Source organism: Phodopus roborovskii, unplaced genomic scaffold, assembly GCF_943737965.1.
Source record: "Phodopus roborovskii unplaced genomic scaffold, PHOROB, whole genome shotgun sequence".
Lineage (NCBI taxonomy): Eukaryota > Metazoa > Chordata > Mammalia > Rodentia > Cricetidae > Phodopus > Phodopus roborovskii.
The window spans coordinates 3,974-25,113 of NW_026126486.1; the positions used below are offsets into that span (position 1 = coordinate 3,974).

The following is a 21,140-nucleotide window of genomic DNA, read 5'->3' on the forward strand; positions in this document are numbered from 1 at the left end:
CTTCCCTGACAAAAAGGAGCTCAGAACTCAGGGCCAGGATCTCTTGCTCATCTTTCTTTCCCATGGCATAACGTAGTGTTAATGGCAGTGGGTGGATCACCTCATGGCTCCCACCCACAATGGGGAAAATCCCTGAGGAAGACTGGTGAGGGTGGCCTAAGCCAACTGTCGGCTTTGGATGTTTCCATCTGGTCAGGGTTCCAGGTGTGGGCAACTTTGCCCAGGATGGCATGTGCGGAAGCCCCAAGGGAAGGGGGACGGAATGAATTAGGGCAAGCAAGCCACCCTAACCCCCTAACAGAGGTGGGTCATGCCTGTAAAACATGATCAGCAAGGTTCCACTAAGGTTTCTGCCAAGGACCTGTCGTTAAAGCCACAGTCAAGAAGACACCGTCCTCCAGTTCACTTGAACAGACATTTATTGAGCACCTACAGGTGCAAGGCACTGTTAGGTGCCATAAAGAGATACAGAGTGACCATATGGTCCCTGCCCTTGAGGAGCTCACAGTCTAGAGGGAGGCAACACAGTACACAGTTGGCTGCAGCTACACCTGCCAAGTGGCAGAGCCAGAAGCAAGACACCAAGTGCTGTGGGGTCACAGACACCACAGGGTTGCTTCTGTTCAGAGCGCAAAGACGACTCAGGGCTGGGCCTAGGAGAAGGTGAGAGTGCTGTAGGGCAGAGGGGCATTCTAGAAAAAAAAAAGTAAGCGTGGATAGGGCCCACTGGGAGCTCAGGTCTGGGTGGCTGGGTGGAATTATGGCAGGGGACAGAGAGTGGACAGTCAAGGGGCGGCCACGGGACACAGTCACGGACACTAGGCTCAGAGGGTAGGAACTGGATGCTCTGGTTGCAGCTGTAGAAGATCACAGAAGAAGAAAATGATGATGCAAAATGACCTTCTAGATGAACTTGAAGCCCTGTGGAGTCTAGGAGAGGAGAGCTGTAAAGTGGCCTAGTGTTGAGGGACCAGTGTCATGGGTGGAAATGGTGGGCAGTAGTAATCCAAGGGCCAAGAAGTATATAAGGGACCTCTCGGGGTTAGATGAGAGAAGATGACAGAATGTGGGCTGAGTTTCTGGGAACTAAGGCCCCACAAGGCTAGTAACAGGACTGGTGTCACCATAGTAGATGGTGGTATTAGGAAAGAGTGGTGGCTCCTAGAATAAGAGTAGTCACTCAAAATGTAGTTCCAGACTAACTGGAAGTGAAGAGCCTCTGGGCGTCCCTCTAGAGCAGAGGCCACACCTCGGGGTGGTGCCTGACAGCCTGCATTTTATTTTAGCAAGGGCTGCCCTTTCTGATATGAGGCCCAAGGGTGGCCCACTCTGAGAATCACCTGTTGAGAAACCATATTAAGGATTGGCCTTCAAGGAGGAGAAAGGAATAAAGAACCTCTAGAAGGAAAATAGAAGAAATAAGGCCATTGGCCTCACTATCGGTAGCTACTACCTTAACAATGAAAACAGCAACCCAGTGATTTCCCAGGCTACTCCCAGTAGTGGATAGATGCCAGGTTTGCACACCGGGGAGGAAAAAGCAGGGGTTGGAGCAAAGCATTAGCAACAAAATGCAGGGGGTTTAACTTCAAGGATCAAAGGTACCTGGGGGAGCAACAGGGAGGTGGTAATGCTGGGGAACAGTGCACTGATGGACCCAGCTGAGATGGCTCAGAATGTTGAGGATGGGGCAGCATAGAAGAGATGTGGGAGGCAGGCTAGGACCTGGGTGAGTCTGCTGCAGAGGGCACAGTTTGCAGTAGTTGCCCCATAGCCAGGAGGGGCTAGGCAGTGGCAAGAAGGCAGAGTCCTCTTTCTTGCCTTCCCACATTTACAAGCCTATATAAACACAACTCCATCCTGCCTCACAGCAAGTCCCAGAAACAATGCTGCCACAACTGTACTGGTACAGCTATGGCAACACACATGCATGTGCACAGAGCTGGATGCCCATCAGCTACACTAGTTACCTATCCTTTCAACCTCTGTAGGCATCAGACACTTTGACCAATGACCAAAAGTTGTGCTGGCCACCTCCCCAAAATGTCAGGAGGCAGAGACACTCCACTCTGGGAAGAATTCCAGACACTCCAAACTTCACTGTGGAGGCACTGAGGGATGGAGGTTAAGCATCTATAAGCACCAGCAGCAACAGAGCTTGGGATGAGGCAGAGAAGCAGGTTGTGAGCTTCCTTCAGTGGCTGGATAACTGGGCTTTAAATGCTACACCTAAATGTGATAAATTTCACAAAGAATCGAGAATTACATTTCACATTATAATCTACAAAGTAATTGTGCCTCTCAGTTTCCTCTAATCTTTTCTTCTCTCGTATATGGAGAAAGGGAAAATGGGCATGTATCCCAGAAACAATGCTAAGAAAGAACACAGAGGCTCCCACAACTCAAAAGACAGGCTGCCTGCAGAACCTTAGAAAGCCCAGGCTCCTTCCTGGTCAGGGTGAACTGTGGAGCACCCTGGTTCTCCTGGTTCCCAGGAATGCTGGACTGGGACTGAGGAGATCAGGAGGCCCTGGGCAAAGCTCCACCTTGGCACTTTTGCTATGCTCGAAGCTGGGGCACAGGGTGGGGGGCTGTGGTGGGTCTACTCCTGGACCTGAACAAAAGTCTTTGTTTTCTATTTGCACAGCCTGCAGGTCTCAAACCCCAAGTGACAGATGAGAAACAGCTCCCAGCAGGTTGCATCATCAAAGAATTCAGGAGAACATGACTGAAGTACAAGTGTGTGGCCACCTAGAAAGCTCTGTGTTCATCTCCTGAGGGATGCAGGAATCAAATGAAACCAAGACACACGCATGGTGACAGCATCCTGTGATCTACACAGTCCCTGCACCAAGAGAACAAACCAGCACCAAGTCCTCAGTTACTACTCGTGGGACCAGGAGAAAGACAATCCACAGGGCAGCAGAACTTACCATGAGGCCTAGGAGACAGCACAGATGGGAAACACAAAGCCCTTTAAAGGTCCAGGTGAGAGTCAAAATACTAAGATGACCAGGAAAAGTTTCACAGATACAGAATTCAAGCTACACTGAGAAGAGACAATACTGAGATAACTGGTTCTGAAAGACTCAAGAAGAGCTGCTAAGAAATCTCTAAAAAGACAAAAGAGGGGAAATGGGGAGGGGTCATTTGAGACCCCTTCTGAAACTACTAATGCTATTTATTGGCTTAGGTCATCCTTGAGAATAGAAAACTTTTTGGCAAAGCTGTACAAACTCCACATGGGGGGGTCTTTCCCATACTTGTGGGCTGTGGACTCATGCTGGCCACAGTAAGGGACTCCTCAACAGACTCTCCAATCCTACCTCACCTTCTGAGGCTGGTAGCTGCGGAGTCAGGCTGGGAGCATGGCGGCCTTGGCTGGTGAGTGCATTAAGGAGCTAGGCCAGTCAGGGAGAATGTTGGGATTCAGCTCCCTTCTCTGTCTGGTGGAGGGGAAGAAGGGTAGGGCTGAATGGACTCGGAGACTTCTCCCCTGCTCTTCTGAGTCTGACTTTTTCTTGTCACTGAGGACAGCCAGGCACCAAGTGCCATCTAGTGGCTCTTTTCCACTCTGGCAAATGACCTGCTGAGAAGACCCACAAGATCAGAGCAGGTCAGCTCCAAGGAGGAGGCAGGGGACACACACCATGTGAGTGACAGGACAGATCACCTCAAGAAAATATACTTTAAAAGGTCTTGCTTTCCTTAAGGAAGCAACCCCCCCATTTTTTTTTCTTTTAAATTTTATTTAGAAAGGCTAACCATATTCATTTGTCAATTTTTCTTCTGCTTTAAGGAAAATAGTTTAAAAAACATAAAATTGTAAATACACTCAAGAGTAACTGCTATTAAACAGTTCTGAACAGGCAGAAATGTACTTTCCCTTTTACAGAAAATGTTAAATCTGTAATAGCAGCATAATTTATATATAGAAAAAGCTGGCTTTGAAAATCCAGATTTTTGTATGTACAAAACACCTGTCTTCCTCCTTTTCCTACCCAGCATACAATGTTCACTCTGGGACAGCGTCTTCCCATTAGGAACTTCCCACGGTTGGCAGTTCCCTCTGGTCCCCACCAGCAGTGGGCTTTTAGCCCAGCCTTCAGTCCAATACCAGGGCGGAAAGGGCGTTCAGGTCTTTCATGTATGGATGAGCCATCAGGATCTGGTCAATCTTCAGTTTTTGTTCAGAGTCAGGGAAGATCTTCAGCAGGGCCTCCCTCAGCTCGCTGGTCTCTGCAGAAGATCTCTGTGCTGGCATGGGAAGGTTCTGCTGTATACTGGGAAGGGTGGCCAGGGGGTGTGAAGTGGGGCTGCTGAGAAAGCCAAGAGCCTGAAGAGGCTCCCTGGTTCCGGGATGGAGGCTGGTGGCTGGTGTTGGCTATCTGGGTGTTGGGGCTCCGCGGAAGCCAGGGTCAAACGTGCCCACATTTGGGGAGGACATTGAGTAGCGGCTGCATGTCTCTGTGGATGAAGTGAGTCATGGTGAGAGGGGGCAGTAAGAAACCCTATTAAAGCACACATGGCTAACACTGAGGGTCTAGATGCTAGCTAGTTCCATGGTTTCTGAAGGCCATGGGGTGGTGAAATCAGCTCCGATGCACCCAGCACCATTTCCAGACACATGCGAGAACGAGCACCCCTGGGATAGACAGTCCCATCCCCAGGTGCTGTCTGAGGGCAGGCTACAATCACTGGTTCTGCAAGGTTCCTGCTCTTTTAGAGGCTTTTATTCTGGGCAGTGTCAGCTGTCAGAACCAGGGAGAGGCATCCCTCTGGGCAAAAAGGCAACTCCAACAGGCTCAGGGAATCCCTGTCTCCAGTGAGGTCTGGAGCGGGGCATGTGTACTCTTGATGCATACGCACATGGTGTTGTATGTGCGTCCAGGGGACACCTGTCCTGCTTAAGCACTCAAACTGATTCTAGCCGCAGCTGAGAAATGGTGCTAATACTACCACCAACTTCAGAAGTCCAACAGCCTGCCAAAGCTCCATTATCCTTAAGAGGATCCAAGCAGCCACCAAGCTCTTTGACGATGACACTAGGTGAGAGGGAAAAATGACCAGGAGGGCTGATTCTGCCCATCAGGCTACTGAGGGAGTGGAAAGGTAGCAAAGAATCCACCTCTAGCTTGACCTGGGCATTGGCTCAGCATGGAGCCCACATACAGCCTCAAACACATGCCTTGAGGCCTGAAATGCTATGAGGATTTCCAATATAAGATGAGGGATTTGGAGGTGAGCTGGACAAGTGTACAGCAGGCCAATGTTTCGTCGGTGTGGACAGATAACCCTGTCTTAGTCAACACCTTCTGTGAGTCATAAAACCTCAAAAGCTCACACACAGAGAGATGATCACAAGATGAGGAAGCTCAAAGTATGCTGGTCTCCATTAGAGAAGCTCCTCGAGTGAGCTGGTGCACAGCCAGGCTCAAACTGATGGTCCCACAGGCTCATGCTATAAATGACTGGTTAGCAGCCTTGAAAGATGGGAGAGAATATGCCTTCTTCTTTTGGGTACCCAGACCAACCCCACGCAAAAACCTGCCAGGAGCGCCACAGAAATAGAGTTTATTTTGATTTTAAAACAGAGAAGGTCTGCCACTGGGTTAGCATAGAGGAGGCTGCAGGTCAGCAAAGAAATAACCTCTACTTGTCAGTCAATGTCAGACAGCTTTCCCATTTAGTGATGGTAAACAGTAGCTATCAGCCTCCACCCCCACCCTACCTTGCAATGATCCCTTAGTAGGGCACGAGTTCACTTAGCACTGCACAGTTAAAACAAACTGCAGAAAGTACATGGAAAAGTATCCCACAAAGAGAACCTGGGCCCAAGTGACTGACAAGCTACCAGCAGCTTGAAAACTGGCTTCTTCTGAGAGAGTGACTCAGGGCTGTCTGCTCTCTTAGGATTAAATGAAAAGGACCCCATACAGGGCGGGCCTAGACCCCAGCACAGGAGGCAGAGGCAGAAGGGTCCGAGTTTGAGCTTAGCCTGCTGACACAGAGGAAACGGTCTAAGGCAGGCAGGTAGGCAGGCAAAACAAAGCTAAAAAAGATCACAGTGAAGATTAGCCTTGGGTACTTATTGACTGGCTTCTACATCGGTCACATATTGCTAAGTCTAATTAAGGCTTAAAAAAAAAAATCAAATGCCATTTCTAATTTTCAAGGACAGCATTTGTTCCAAAGAAAAGCATTTGGTTAAAATAAAAAAATTTAACATACGAGGAAATACACAGAAATACCTAAGAAAGACCTCCTTTCGGAGAAATTCTTCTAGCCGAGGTCCGTTTCTTCCCCAGGGGGTCATCAGGAACCATAAATATGTCCCCCACGAACGTGTACTGAAGCAGTCTACAACACAAAGTCACAGTGCTGACAATCAGTACTCTTCACTGCTGGAGGAAATGAAACATTTCTCAAAGGAAGCCACCCATTTTGGGACAATGGTCTGTCTAAAAATCCTGCCAGCTAACTGCCCGAAGGGGGAAGCAACCCCCCACTTGCGAGTGAAACTGTTTTAACTTTTGTTGTGGACAGTCATGCAAGAAGCTTTTCTCAGCGGCCACAAATTTCATCCAGACGCCAGCCAGGTATTTTCTAACATATGAAAAAAACATAACTAAAGGCATTCTGCTAGGGACAAAGCAGGTGTGCCACAAAGTGAAAGTGGAAATAAATGTGTTCATGGGCAAACCTGTGATTTTTAAAAGGGCATACCAGAGGCCATGGGGGTCTAGCATCTACACACAAGAAATAAAGAACTCACCGGGCATGGTGGTATATGCTTTTTAACTCTGGCATGCCAGAGGCAGGAGAGGTGGAGCCCTGCCAGAGCTACATAATGGGTTCCTATTGCAAATAAATGAATAAATACAACTAGTGTCTACCTGCAGTGCATATTCTGGTTTCCGAGTTGCTTCTGTGAGGTCTGAGAGCAGTGGGTTGGTTTGAGCCTCCTTCGTGTGCATACTTGTATTAACACACACCAGTGTCCAAGAAGCTTAAAGGATTCATCAACTGTGCCTACTAGGTCAAAGATCAACTCTCTCCCACCTATCACCAATACCCTTTTAGCAACATAGAGCTCAAAATGTATTCACTTTCATCCAAGAGTGTGCAGCCAAGTGTTCTCTAAAAATGTAAAGGTGTGGTTCTGGGGAATGACCTCAGGTCCTCAGGCTTGACACATCTCATCAGCCCAAGCCAGGCTCTTTCAAAAATTCCATTAGGATGTAGCAAGTTAGAAGTATCAGACAAGGGCCAACTGTCAAGTCCAGAAATAGACATCCAGATGTGCTAGACATCTACCCACACTGCCCCTGCACAGTCCCTTTATGGTTCAGATCTATGGCATATCCGTCTTATCCCTGGAACCACAGCACAGCACTTTTGCTTCTTGTGTGACGCAGCTGCTCAAGGGGGCAAGTCTTCTGGGGGCTCACGGAAGCCAGGTATCCACTGCTCTTCAGTAGCTCAGCAACTGAACACATTCACAGCACCAGCAAGAAAAGCTGTGCACTGAACTCATGGAAAACACCAGACAATGAAGCTAGACTTACTCCAGTATCCCCAGTTAGGTGCCCCCTCCCTCAGCATATTGCTTTTGTCCCATGCTCTTGCTGGAGTCACAGTATTCCAAAGCTGACACTTCAGATGGCATGGGGCAGGGGTCCAATACTGCAGGTACTCTTAGGAAGCCTGCCCTCACCCTTTCCTGGGCCCACCATGGCAAGCAGCACTGTCAGATAAAACTCGAACAACAAACTTGCAATCAAAGCAAAGAAGAAAAAGATTACCTTTTTGTAATAATTTCTCTCCAGGACACTGACTCGGTCACAAATTCTCTGAAGTTATCATTTGTTACAATTATACCCCCAGTCTTGTCCGCTAAGTGTAGTAGGAACCTATGGTAACAAGAGGGTTCAAAATAAGCAAATAGCATGTCTGGCTCAGAAAAGCTGTGCTATAAGGAAATAGCCAGTTTAAAAAAGGCTGGACACAAGGAAGTTTGGTCCCTGTCAACTGAAGATGGATAAAATGTCGAGTATCTCTGGAATTACTAGTGTGATTATAAAACAACTTTTTTTCCCCCATGCAATCTAATTCTACAAAACTGATTTTAACTATGATTCCTACATTTTCTAGAAAAGATCCACCAATAAACCATGATAGCAATGCATGAAGACTTAAGCAGAGGACAAGTTATAGGTAACTCAGCTTTCAGCTGAGTTTACTTCAATGTTAGTTGACAGGTTTGCAATTAAAACAAAACAAAACACCAATCCATTTTCTGCTTTGCTTTAAGAAGACATCATCATTTTAGCCTAAATATAGACAGATTCACTCAACTATGAAAGGACACATGGTGATGAAGTGGTTTTTGCATTTTAAAAAACAGTTTTAGTGGTGCTGGCATCAAACTAAGGGCCTGGCATACTAGGCAAGTGTACGAGAGGGCACAGCCAAGAAACCACTATGGCTGGATTGGATGGCTGGGGGGAAGTCTCTCGCATTTTATTTATTTATTTATTTATTTATTTATTTATTTATGATGTAGATAGGAGACAGAGAACAGCGGGAGGCATCTGGAAGAGTCCAGAGCAGAGAGAGAAAGAAGCAGAATGGATATGGCCAGGGCTATTTCTGTGGTGGGGGTCAATGGGGACATGGCCATAGTGAGCAGCTGGAGAAGCTGGAAAGAATGAATATGGGGGTGGGTGCCATTCTGAAGAGAGTGGCCTGGGAGCTTGCACACTGGAGGGGAGGGAGACCATTGAGGTTAGCATGGGGGCTTTGATATTCATAGCATACACATGTTACTAGGCACTGGAGGAGCCTGGAGTTAGCTTCAGGCTTGCTATGTAACCACAGGTATAACCAAGGGAAGCGACCCTTTCTGGTGGGCAGGAATGTGACGTGTGTGAACTTTCATCTCTCTGGAGGACAGCAGTCCCTCTGTAGTTCGGCTTGAGCGGAGCCAAGACTGTCATTTTTGGGGTCACCCACTGCCTTCTGGAGAACTGGGGATCTCTTTGAACTCTATCACTAAACTCCCAGCTCTGTGTTTGAGAGATTGAGGCTTAAGTCTCCTAGGTTGGCCTTGAACTAAATAGCCTGAAGATGACCTTGACCTTCTGGTGCTGGGATTACAGGTGTGTGCCATTATGCTTGGCTTATAGGGTGCTGGGGATACACAAAGCCTCTCGGACATGGTGATAAAAGGGAGCAAGAATTAAATAATTTTGTTTTATTGCTGAAAATTATCCGTTTAAATCCTCTTAAAATCTTTGTGAGTAGAAAGGCATGGTACTGCACACCTTTAATACCAGCATTTGGGAGGCAGAGGCTGGTGAGTTGGAGGCCAGCCTAGTTTACATAGTGAGTTCCAGGAACAGCCAGGGCTACATAGTAAGAACCTATCATAAAAAACAACAACAACAAAACAAACAAACAAAAAAACAGAACAAAAACTGCAAAGATAATGGACACGTTATTTCTTGAATAAGAACAAAGATAGTGAAACAAACAAGTCACTGTACTCACAGGTGAAATGGCTGCTCTTAGCAGTGACAGTGACTCAGAAAGTGGGACTTAAAACAACTCAACAGTTTCCCAGGCTTTTGGAACCTTGGAAAGTTGGTTTTGTTTTGTTTATTAGCCCCAACCCCCGCCCCAGGAACCTACATACCCCAGGCTAGTTTAGAATCCACTATGCAGCTGAACATGGCTCTTCTGATCCTTCTGCGGCTACCTCTAAAACGCTGAGATTATGGGTTTGAGCCACCACACTGGGCTGAGTTTCTTATTAATGAACATTTAGGTTTCTTCTAAAGAGCTTGACTGTCAATGGTGCTATTTGCCCAGAAGTCAATAAAAGCAGATGGTGAGGCGTCTCATCCTACCCACCAGGACACACACCTGTGTTCTCTGAAGCCCAGAGAGCTATATAGACCAAGCAAAAGCTTCTGCATGTCTGTTTCTGTATTTGAGTCCCCTGGCTGTGAGAAGAAATCTGTGGTGGTAGAGACCTGAAGGCTTCCCTGGACCTACTGGCCTAACTACTTTTTCACCTGAGCAATTCAGGGTTCCTGAGCCTGTGACGGTGCTGACAAGAACTGCCCCTCCAGGACAGATTCCCAGGACTGACCCTGACCCATGTGCTGCCCTCTCTCAGGTCTTCTCATTGTCTGACAGCACCTTGGATCCACCCCATCCAACCCCGTCTCTTTCCCGTCTATGAGAGTGAATGTCAGCAGTGGCCCTAAATCACCTCTTTCCCATTCAACCACATGCCAGCGTAAGCAACTCTCTTCACTGGGACAAGGACAGAGTAATGCAGAGAAGGAATAGACAGCCTGAGGGTCCCACACACCATGCCTGCTACTACTTACAGGACAGCACCAGAGTAGAGCTGTAAAAACTATATATCACTGGGTAAGCTTGGAATCAAATTTCTCCTTCTGCAGGGGGGGGGGGGCAGACATCTACTCAGACCTATGCTCTACATAGTGAATGCTAGGCCAGAGCTGCACAGTGATACCCTGTCTCCAAAACAAAACAAACCACTACATATATCTACATTTTCTCACCTCAGACATGCTTTACTAAATTTTAAACAAAACCAAACCTAACACAATAGTGTCTTCTGTGCCATTCCTAACTTCATAGGGTATATAAGCTTAGTAGTGACCTTGATCTCATGTTTTCAAGCTGAGCCAAGCAGGTCCCTTCAGAGTCTACACCTGATTGGTGGAAGGTAGCTAGCTGGCTCCTCACCACCCCACTCCCACCTTGGGAAGGAAAATAGCCCTTCATACCTGTCATCATGAGAAGCAATTCTTTCTCCAAAGACCATCCGGGCAGGAGTTAAAGATAATATTCCAAGCTCTTGGAGCTGGGTTAAGAAGTGCTGTTCTGTTCGTGGGAAGAAGTTGATATGTATTCAGCAAAGGCTATCTTCCCAGATGTGTAAATAAATGAATGCAAACCCAAATATTTCACTTGGGGACTTGCAGAAACCTCTTTTTCCTACTGACTCAATTTTACTAACTCAACCAGATGAAGAAGGGGGAAAAAAAAAAAAAAAAAGAAACCAAGTAAGATTTATACTCAGGCAAAGTCTATATATGAAATGACTGGTAGTTTTTAAAACAACTGACCAACCAATGTTAAAAGCATTTGCCTCTTGAGACTAAACCATAGCCTGTAATTAATTAACCCTGCCCCCAAGAACATTTCCAAAGGTATATATTACAAGTAGAATACAAAAAGAGAAATGACAAGAGTTCCCAAAAGGGTGGGAGTGGGGAGGGGACAAGCCCTCTGAAGCAGAGGCAGTAGCAGGAACAAACCACTTCGTTCCAGTCAAGAAAGGCTGTGTGCTCTCCAGCCTGCCTGTAGCCTCCTCCTGTCCTAATCACTCCTAGCTGTCTGTGTAAGCGTTTACTCAATTTCCCAGGCACAAGTAGTGACAGAATGGAGGGCCTATGCTGTCCTGTGGAGAAGCACTCACAGGCAGGAGAAGCTGAGCTGAAGTCAGATTCCTGTGTTTGCATTTCCTACCAAAGCTGCCAGTGACCTGAGCTGACCTGCCCACATTAGGGGTTCCCCACCTCAGAGCTGCCCAGTGCATATGCACTGAGACAGCAAGAAAAGAGTGAGTGTGCCTCGCTCCTATGGCTCTTCTGTTGTAACACCTTCTCCCAGAAAAAGGAAGCTACTCTGGAGTGGAGCAGCCGCAGCACTTCCCCCTCCCTAGGAACTAACTCTCACTTCCTGTTCTGGACTGGACAAATCTATAAGAGATGTCCCCCACCCCCCTTTCTACCTTTCCTTTCTCGGTGCACTTGCTCATGTACTATGCCTGCAGCAACCTTCTGCTTCTCTGGACTACTTCACAATATAGGAGTTCTGACCTTTTGTGTGGGGCCTGTAGGTTACACACCAAGTACCATATGGCAAACAGAAGTGATTCCTGTAAGCCATCAGGCTACTAAGAAGACGTGTCTGAAGGTACAAAACTGACCAAGCAAGTATTCTAAAAATATTATTAAGAAAAAATATTATTTAAATACTCAAAAGCCCAAACTAGTAGAGGCATGTACTTTCTAACAGCTACTCTATCCTTCCTTATCACTCCCTTTTACACTACAATACCCCTCAACTGAGAGGCGTGCCTAAAAATCCTGCTGAGTAGCTAAGGATGTCTCTGATCTTCTTGCTTCGTCCTGAGTACTGGTCTTACAGGTGTGCACCACCACACTGAGTTTTCAATTGATATTTTACCAGACAGAACCAATTTAGAGTGTTGTCATTCAAACTGTTGCCCATGTGTGTGATTCTACTCTAGGTACCCTGTGCTACAATCTGAAGCCAGTTCATTAATTATCTAGCCAGAAGTATAGAAAAGTCACTGGGCCTCACCTGTGACATTAGGATCGCGCCTCGTTCTCCACTGTGGGACAAACACAGTGATGTTTCGGTTGCCAAGCTTCCAAAAATACTCAACTGCAATTGCTATTCCACGACAACTAAAGAACTTCTTTAGACCATGGCTGGAAGGAAACAAGGACAATTTCATTCAGGTTAAAGCCTATGTAAAGCCTAAGTTTTACCACAGAAAAGAACAATCACACACAACAGAAACAATACAAACTGCTTTTACTTTTCGAAGTTGTACAGTCTGCTACTTTACGAAGGCAAGTTAGATCTGCTGGCAGAGTCTTCCTGTGTCTTAAGAGTCTTAGATCTTTGTGTTTGGCAAATTGGGCATACTGTTTTGGTGGAGGCTGGCAGGCTTGCTGTAGTATCTGTTTATTATCATGGGAGTTTAAACTATATTCTACTGGGAAAAACTACTATTGTTTCTAAGTTCTGTCTAATCATTGGCCTCTAAGAATTTTATCTTCCTTTTTTGAGATGTGTACACCATTGAGGCTGACTAGAGCATGTGACCCTCTGCCTCAGACTCCAGACATCAACATCACTGCTGTATACCTCCACAGCTAGCCTAATTATGGAGTGACTATCCTGGTGGAGTTTGGCTTTTTGCTTGTTTGCTGTGTTATGGATCAAGTCTGGGTCCTTACACATGCTAGGCTAGCATTCTACATTGAGCTCCATTGCCAGTGTGCTTCTGAGAATTCCTTGTGAATCTTATCACAGTCAGTAGCTGTGATAATGCCTGTGCATGCGCCTGCCTATGGTTGAGGCAGGAATAAAAATGTGACTCTACTGCCACTACCAAAGTGCCCAATGTCACTGCTAGTTCTGGAGGGTGGGTGGGTGCACCACCCGCTTTCTAGGGAACTGAGAAGCTCCCAAGTCTACAAACTTATAAAAAACAAACTGAAAATAAGATTCAAATGAAACTAACTAGGACTATGGGGACTGTACTGAATGAAGCGGAAGAAAAAGCTAAGTATGTAAGAAACAGGCTAGAACCTGTCAATCTGCAAAGGTCACCGTGGTCACTGTCTCACCACTCACTCTGCCACAGAAATGTGACAGCAGCCACACACAGCTGTAGATGACAAACATGGCTGAGTTCCTACTCATAAGACAGAAATGGGGCCACACTCAGTCCAGTGTGTGACTTCCTGCTACAGAACACACACACACACACTCTCACTCTCTCTCTCTCTCACACACACACACACACACACACACACACACACACACACACACACACACACACTGCATTCTCAAGTCTGGCAGTGCATTTTAAAATACAAAAACAGAAACTTCCTGGAGAGATGGCTCATGCTTAAGAGCACTTGCCACTCTTGCAAAAGGGCATGGATTCGACCCTCAGCACTCACATGGTGGCTCAAACCATCTGTAACTCCAGTCCCAGGAAAGCAGCCCTTTTCTGACCAGGCATGTATATACTATACATATACCTAGGAAAAATACTATAAATAAAAAACAAAACAAAACAACCCAGCTGGCTATATGGCTCCACAGGCAAAAGTGCCACAATGTACCATGGTGTGTGTTTCCCACCCTCCCCACCCCACATAAATGAATAAGTAAAACATAAATAACCCTTCATCTTTGTCTCAGGTAGTTGAATAGAGGTGGAGGACAGAGGTCCTTCCACACACACATCCTTTGATAGGACTGGCTTCCAAGCCCCCTCCACATTTGACAGGTCAGGGAGAGCAAGCCAAGGCAAACTTTCCATAACACACATCCCAGCCAGCCCTTGCTCTTGGGTGGTCTGGTTGCTAAGGCTCCTTGTGTACCTTCCACACCAGGTCTTCTGAGGGCTCAGTCCAGTCTCCTGTGAAGTTCAGCCTTCCTGTCTTCTCACCTCCTACATTCTACTGTGCAGAACATGACAGAGTGGCCTGTCCGGGGTGTGCAGCCAGACAGTGGCCCCCATTCTTGGCCAATGCCTTTCCATTATCCCACAGTACAACAAAACCCCATTTGCATCCCTGATCCTTGAGAGTAGGAAGTGCTGGATATAAGCAGCTAAGTTGTCAAGAAGTGGCAAAGAGTAGCTCACAAGTTCTCTTTGCTAGAGGATATAAAACCTACTCTTTTTCAGAGACTCATAAAAAAGAAAACTATCAGCCAGGTAGTGACAGCACACGCCTGTAATCCCAGCACTTAGGAGGCAGAGGCAGGTCTCAGTCTCTGTGAGTTCAAGAGGCAAACCTAGTCTATATAGATCAAGTTCCAGGACAGCCAGTGTTACACAGAGAAATCCTGTTTCGAAAAACCAAAAAGAAAAAAAGACAAGAAACCATCAGGTCATTAACCCAGAAAACACATGCAAGCGATAACCCCACTGCTGATATGGCAAGGATGTACCAGCAAGACACCTGTACTGTGTGAAAACAAGGGGTAACTGAGTTTCTTGATGTTTTTAAAGAGTAAGTATCACTCTGTTTGATCCAAAGGGCAGGCCTGGAGTTAAGACAGTCAGTTCTAACATAAAGATCCCAAATCCAGAGCACGCACCCAAGTCAGCCCACTTCAGATAACTGGCTTATCCTCCTCTCCTTAAATGTCTCCTGCTGACCACAACAGCAGGAGTGGATGTGGACAGAACACCAAGTTCCGCTTGCCAGGTCAATGAAGAAAAGGAGACGACACAGATGGGAGGAATTCTGCTACCCTGGGCTTCTTGCAAGCTTGGGGTGGGGGTGGGGGCAAATAGTTTAAAGCAATAGTAAAACAAATAAAGTCTAGAAGCACCAATGTTGCACCAGTTTTCAGTGTTTTCTATGGTAAAATTATAGCATTTTCCACTCTGAAAACTCCAGAGTTTAAAAAAAACAAAAAACAAAAAACAAAAAACAAAAAAACAGAGCTCAAGGTTCAGATTAGAGAATATAGATTTATCTAGAAAATAAAACTACAGAAAAAGGAAATGAGGGCTGGGGTGTGACCAATATAGCATGTGTGTGGTCTGAGTTTTAACTCTCAGTCCCAGGGACGGGGAGGGGGGGGGGAGAGGGAGCCAAGCTGTTGTCATAATATTAGTCTAGTAAGAACTCTACTTTTGGGGCTAATACTCTGACTGGATAAAGTGTGCCTCTGCCCACCAGAAGGCCTCTGCAATAGAGAGGCTGGTGGACAAGAAGTACAACAATGGTCTGCCCTGCTCTAGAGAACATATATTCAAAGTGCACAGACTATAAAACCTTTCTACTTTGGGACTCCAAATAGACCCTGGCTCCACATTCAGGAAAACACTGAGCCTGGAGGGTAAGTGTGTTAGCTCTCCATGAAGATCTGAACTCCTATTCCATGCTGCACAAGTTAAATTACCTGGCTATTTTCCCCCCTTCCACATTATAGCAGCCAGTCAACATGTTTAAAAGAGAGGAGAGCTGGGTGACAATAGCTAGCTATCAGTGGTCATCAAACCAGGCAGGACCATGTAAGGAAATATTGTGGAAAGCCCTTTCTTAATTAATCAGGAAAGCATGGCTTCCTTCTAGCTTCTAAGTTAAGAAAAATAGTCATGGAACCTGATATAGAAAGACCGGCAAACAAAATGGATAGAGTGCACAGTTCTGACAAGGGAACCGGCAAACCCCACCTACTCAGAAAATCACCAAAGGAGGCCAGTCAGGTGCTCTTACACTGGAGTTTCAGCCAACACTGTGATGGTGAGCCAGACACCGCAAATATTTCCACTGACTCATCACTTGACTCATTCATGGTGACAAGGGGGAAAACGAACCGAAAACACACATAACAGCAGCATAAGGCAGGTATTTGGTACTTTTTGTGGTATATGAGCTGCAGACATCATCCTGGACCAAACAGACAGCAATCCAGGGAAGAGTGGGAGGGGGCTGCTTCACGGTAGTTGACACCAACAGACCCTACTCTTCAGGCCTTGGATTTCCTTCTAAACTACCATAGCACTCAGCTGTGCCATGTAGGTGAGAGTCACTCAGAAGCACTAATGTGTCCAATGACAACAAGGTCTGAACATTGCAAGTTCAACTTCTGTGAGAGATATAGGCAGTCCCAAGTCTAGGTGTGACTCTGGGTAAGGTTCATGTCATTTCATGTCATGTAAGTTATACCCAGTTCTTGCTCCAAGAAACTAGTATGAAGATTGAATTACAAAATATAATGATGATGACGTACCAAGCTGAGAATGAAGCTCAGCTTCGTATGTCTGAGAACCAAAGTTCAATTCTTACTGCCAAAAAACTTAGGAAATATTTGGTTTCAGTTAAGATATAATCCAGATTGGTGATCAGAATGGCAATGGTGTCATGGAGTTGCAGGTGGTGGTAAAAAGCCAGTGAAAAAGTCCTAGCCTTTTACTCAGCAGTTCTTTATGGAAGCCTGCCACTTCTTCCAGAGCCATAGTTGAGGGTAGTTCAGTGGAACAGTCTACCCGAACTCACTCAAGATGGAGTGAAACAGATGGCCTGTGCAGGAGTCAGTTCTCCCCACCCTTGGGACTTTCTGAGGCGAGTCCTCAGAGGACCCAGTCCCTGGTGCTGTACAACCCACAGGGCTTGCCAATTCAGAGCTACTGTGACTGAATAAAAATGGCCCCGTAGGTCCACAGGGGAGTGGCACTTGTTGCCTTGGAGTAGGTGTGTGACTAGGGAATGGGCTTTGAGATCCCAGAAGCTCAAGTTAGTTTCTCTTCATGCTTCCTATGGATCAAGATGTAGAACTCCTCCAGCACCATGTCTGCCTGCATGATAATAATGGACTAAACCTCTGAACTGTAGGCTAGCCCCAATTACAAGTTTTCTTTTATGAGTTGCCATGGTCACAACATGATGTCTCTTCATAGCAATAGCAACCCTAACTAAGACACTAACATGCGGGTGAATCTACATCTAATTAAGTACATCCCTTTTTAAAGTGTTGTTCTTAAACACAAACATTAGTACATTTAAAGAAAAGTCAAATCCTCCAGAAATAATCAGTTTTCAAAACTAGTGAGTGGGCTGGAGAGCTGGCTCAGTGGTTAGAAGCACTAACTGCTCTTCCAGAAGGCTGGGGTTCAGCTACCAGCACCATGGTCAGGCAATTCACAACCATCTACAACCACAGCTCCAGGGGTCCAACACACTCTTCTGACCTCGACAGGCACCAGAATGCATGTGCACAACCTCCCTATATCCCTACCCATACACAAATAAAAATAATGTTTAAAATAATAAGGATAATAATAATTTGTCTCAGCAGTTAAGAGTGTTTGCTGTTCTTAACCAAGTTCAGTTCCCAGAACCCAAGGGGTTCACAGCTGTTTGTCATTCATTCATATATATATATATATATATATATATATATATATATATATATCCAGACAAAAATACACAATAAAAGAAAACAATTAAAAGTACATACTACTAAAATCTTGCATATTCACTTTAAGTGATAGTTACTGTTTTTCAAAAGCAACCACACTATGTCCAAGAGTGTCAGGAAATATGTGTTAATGTCTTGGGCTGTTACGTGTCTGGGAAGGTACACTATGGGCAAAGTGGAAAGGATCAGATATGTATCATATCCTGCCATGTTCAAACAGCACCACTGTACATTCTAATAATGACCACTGTGAGAGATACTAGTGGGCTGGAGAGATGGCTTGGCAGTTAAAGGCTGGGCTCACAACCAAAAACATAAAGGATACTAGTTACCACATCAAGAGTGGATGGATCAGTTGGTAAAGTGCATGAGGACTTAGTTGAACAGATGTCTCAGATCCCCAGATCCCATGTAAAAAGTGAAGGTGGTGGCACACACTTGTACTAGCGAAGAGACAGGAAGAATCCTGGTGCTCCCTAGCCAGCTAATCTAGCCAAGCTGGTGAGCTCCAGGTTCAGTGAAAGACCCTAACAAACACAACACAAACCAAAACAAAGCTAAAACAAACAAAAACCCAAGGTCGAAAGCAATAGAGGAAGGCATCCAATATTAACCTCTGTTCTCCATACGAACACACATACACACATGAACATACAGCATGCGCAGACAAACACTATCATGCTCAGCCTTGGTTCATCCATGTTCTTATTACTTGAATGTCAAATTGAGAAATCTTTTCACATATAGAAAGGTTTTCTTGTAAAATTAGCATTCCTCAAAATTACTACTTAAATGCTGTTATCACTTAGTTTAGGAACTAACAAGGAGGAACTGGAGCCAGTCTTGGACTACAGGTACCTGAACGGCTCTTACAGTTTTACTTAGATAAATCTATGTAGCCGTGGGGCATTTGCTGGATTTCCCCTAACAGAGCTGCCAAAAGCCAAAGTAAGATGATAACAGGCAGAACTGCCTGGAAATGAGGATACAGCCACAATAGTTTTACTGCCTGCCTTTACACTGTTCAACCTTTGATCCTCCTGCCTTGACCTTCCCAGGGCTGGAATTCAGGAAGGGGCTACCAAGCCCTGTTTATATAGTGCATGGAGTAAAACCCTGGCCTTCATGAATGCTAGGTAAGCAGCCAGCCCCAGCCCAAATTGCCAAATCTGTAATATGTAAAATGGTGGCACTTCTTTTTTTTTTCAATTTTAACAGCAAAATGTAAACATATAATCAATAATTTATTTTTAAAAAAGAAAAGCAAAATGATGCTTACACTTATAAAAATCTGCACTGCCAAGCATGGTAGCACACACCTTTAAAGCCCTGCACTTGTATGAAGATACAGAGAGGAGGATCTTCATGACTTTGGAACCTGCCTAGTTGACATAGCAGGCCAACAAGGGCTACATAGTAAGGCCATGCCTCAAAACAAACAGGCCAGCTGTGGAGGCGCATGTCTATAATCTCAGCACTTAGGAGGCAGACTGGACCTTTTGTGAGTTTAAGGGCAGCCTGCTCTTCACAGCAAATCCTAGACAAGGGCTAATGGCGAGGCCCTATTCCAAAACAAAAGATATACACCAAAAGCTGTCAGGGCAGACTTAAAGGGTGAGCTGGAGAACAGCAAGCAAGCTTAAGGTCCCAGAGAAGCCCAAAGTGCTCCTGACTTCCACGCCTGCAGTCAGCAGCCATGGTTCTGTGCTACCCCATGGCTGAGGATTTTAACATGGGCAAACTAGGCACAGTTGCTGCTGGAGACATCTTACCAAGCACACCAAATTCATATGGGACATGACCTAAGAGGTGTGTGGCTTTGCTCCCATCAGCAGTGAGCTCTACAGCTGCTCAGTGTAGCCAAGGACAAGTAGGTCCCAGAGTTCATCAAGAAAAAGCCAGACACACATACACCCACACAGGGAGGGAAGAAGGGAGAGAGGAGGGACAGAGGGAGGAAGGGAAGGAGGGAGGAAGGGTGGGTGAGAGGAAGGAAGGGAGAGGAAACAAGGAAGAGAGAGGAACTGAGCCAGAGTCCTCGCCACACCACCACGAGGAAGGCAGTTGCCAACAAAGTCCCTTCCTTCCTCTGAGCAGTAAATACTCTCAGAAACATTGGAATGTATCTGAGATTTCCTTTCAAGTACACAAAGGGCTAGAGGGAGCTCAGCAGCAGAGCACTTGCCCAACACTCTGAAGAGCCTCCACCCCCGATACCACAGGGAAAATCAACAGAATAAAACAAAGAAAAGTCCAATCACGGAAAAGTGGGTTTAAAGTGGTAGTTAAGCGTGCAGATGGAACAAGACTGGTCATGAACTAGCAATCGTTGAGGATGAGTAAGTAAACCCATAGAGTGTCACCACAGCTTCTTGTTATACTTCTTTGTAAATTTTAATAGAAAAAAAAAAAAGCAGAATAAATGATTAAGTAAAGCTGAGTTCAGTTCCCACATCAACAGAGGGAGGATCACAACTGCCTGTAACTCTGGTTCCAGAGAGTTCAATGCACTTGTCTGGCTTCTTCAGATACCCACAAACACGTGGGGTACACTCACATAAACATACATGCATATACATTAAAAAAAAGAACAACAACAAATGTTAAGTGGTTGGAAAGATGGCTTAGCAGTTAAGAGAGCTTGCTATTCTTGCAGAGGACTTGGGTTCAGTTCCCAGAACCCACACAGTGGCTTACAACTGTAACTCTAGTCTCAGGGGATCCAATATCCTCTTCTGGCCTCCATGGACACCAGGCATATATGTGGAAGACACACAAACATGTAGGCAAAACTCCCATACACATAAAATAAAATAAACATATGCGCCAGTACTTAATTTTTCATGCCTGAATATAGCCTAGCCAGCCAGCCTGGGCAACTTAGAAAGACTATCAAAATGAAAACTAAAAAGAGTACTGGGGACAATACAGGGGCGGAGTGTTAGCCTCACTCATATAAGGCCCTGTCCAAACATTAGTTCTGGAAAGAGAAGGCATTCCTAAAACTTCAAGACATGAGTTGACCTTTTAGAATTCCTAGAAAGAGGTCATACAGACATTCAACAACAGAGTGTTATTCTTATGATTTAGTGTCTAAGGGAGCTGGGAATGATGGCTCAGCAGTTAAGAAAGGCTTGAATTCAGTTTTAAGCACCCATATCAGGTAACTCAAATCCACCTGGAACTCCAGCTCCAGGAGAACTGACATGCTTTTCTGGCCCCCTCGGGTACTGCATTCATGTATACAAACTGACTTTCAGACACACATAAACACTCAATTAAAAGTGAAAACAAATGTCAGCACTCAGGAGGCAGAGGCAATCGGA

At 45.6% G+C, this 21,140-nt stretch overlaps 1 protein-coding gene across 1 annotated transcript in view; it reads right to left on the reverse strand.

The window, feature by feature from the left end:
• Positions 1-4,433: 4,433 nt before the first annotated feature.
• Positions 4,434-21,140, reverse strand: part of LOC127229972 (NEDD4-binding protein 1) — a 43,057-nt gene continuing 26,350 nt past the window's right edge. Inside the window, exons 3-7 of the mRNA XM_051195066.1 lie at positions 12,433-12,563; positions 10,827-10,923; positions 7,806-7,913; positions 6,252-6,360; positions 4,434-4,467 (exon numbers count right to left, since the gene is read on the reverse strand). Of these exons, the coding sequence (XP_051051023.1) occupies positions 6,252-6,360; positions 7,806-7,913; positions 10,827-10,923; positions 12,433-12,563 (445 nt within the window). The 3' untranslated portion in view covers positions 4,434-4,467. The remainder of the gene's footprint in view (positions 4,468-6,251; positions 6,361-7,805; positions 7,914-10,826; positions 10,924-12,432; positions 12,564-21,140) is intronic.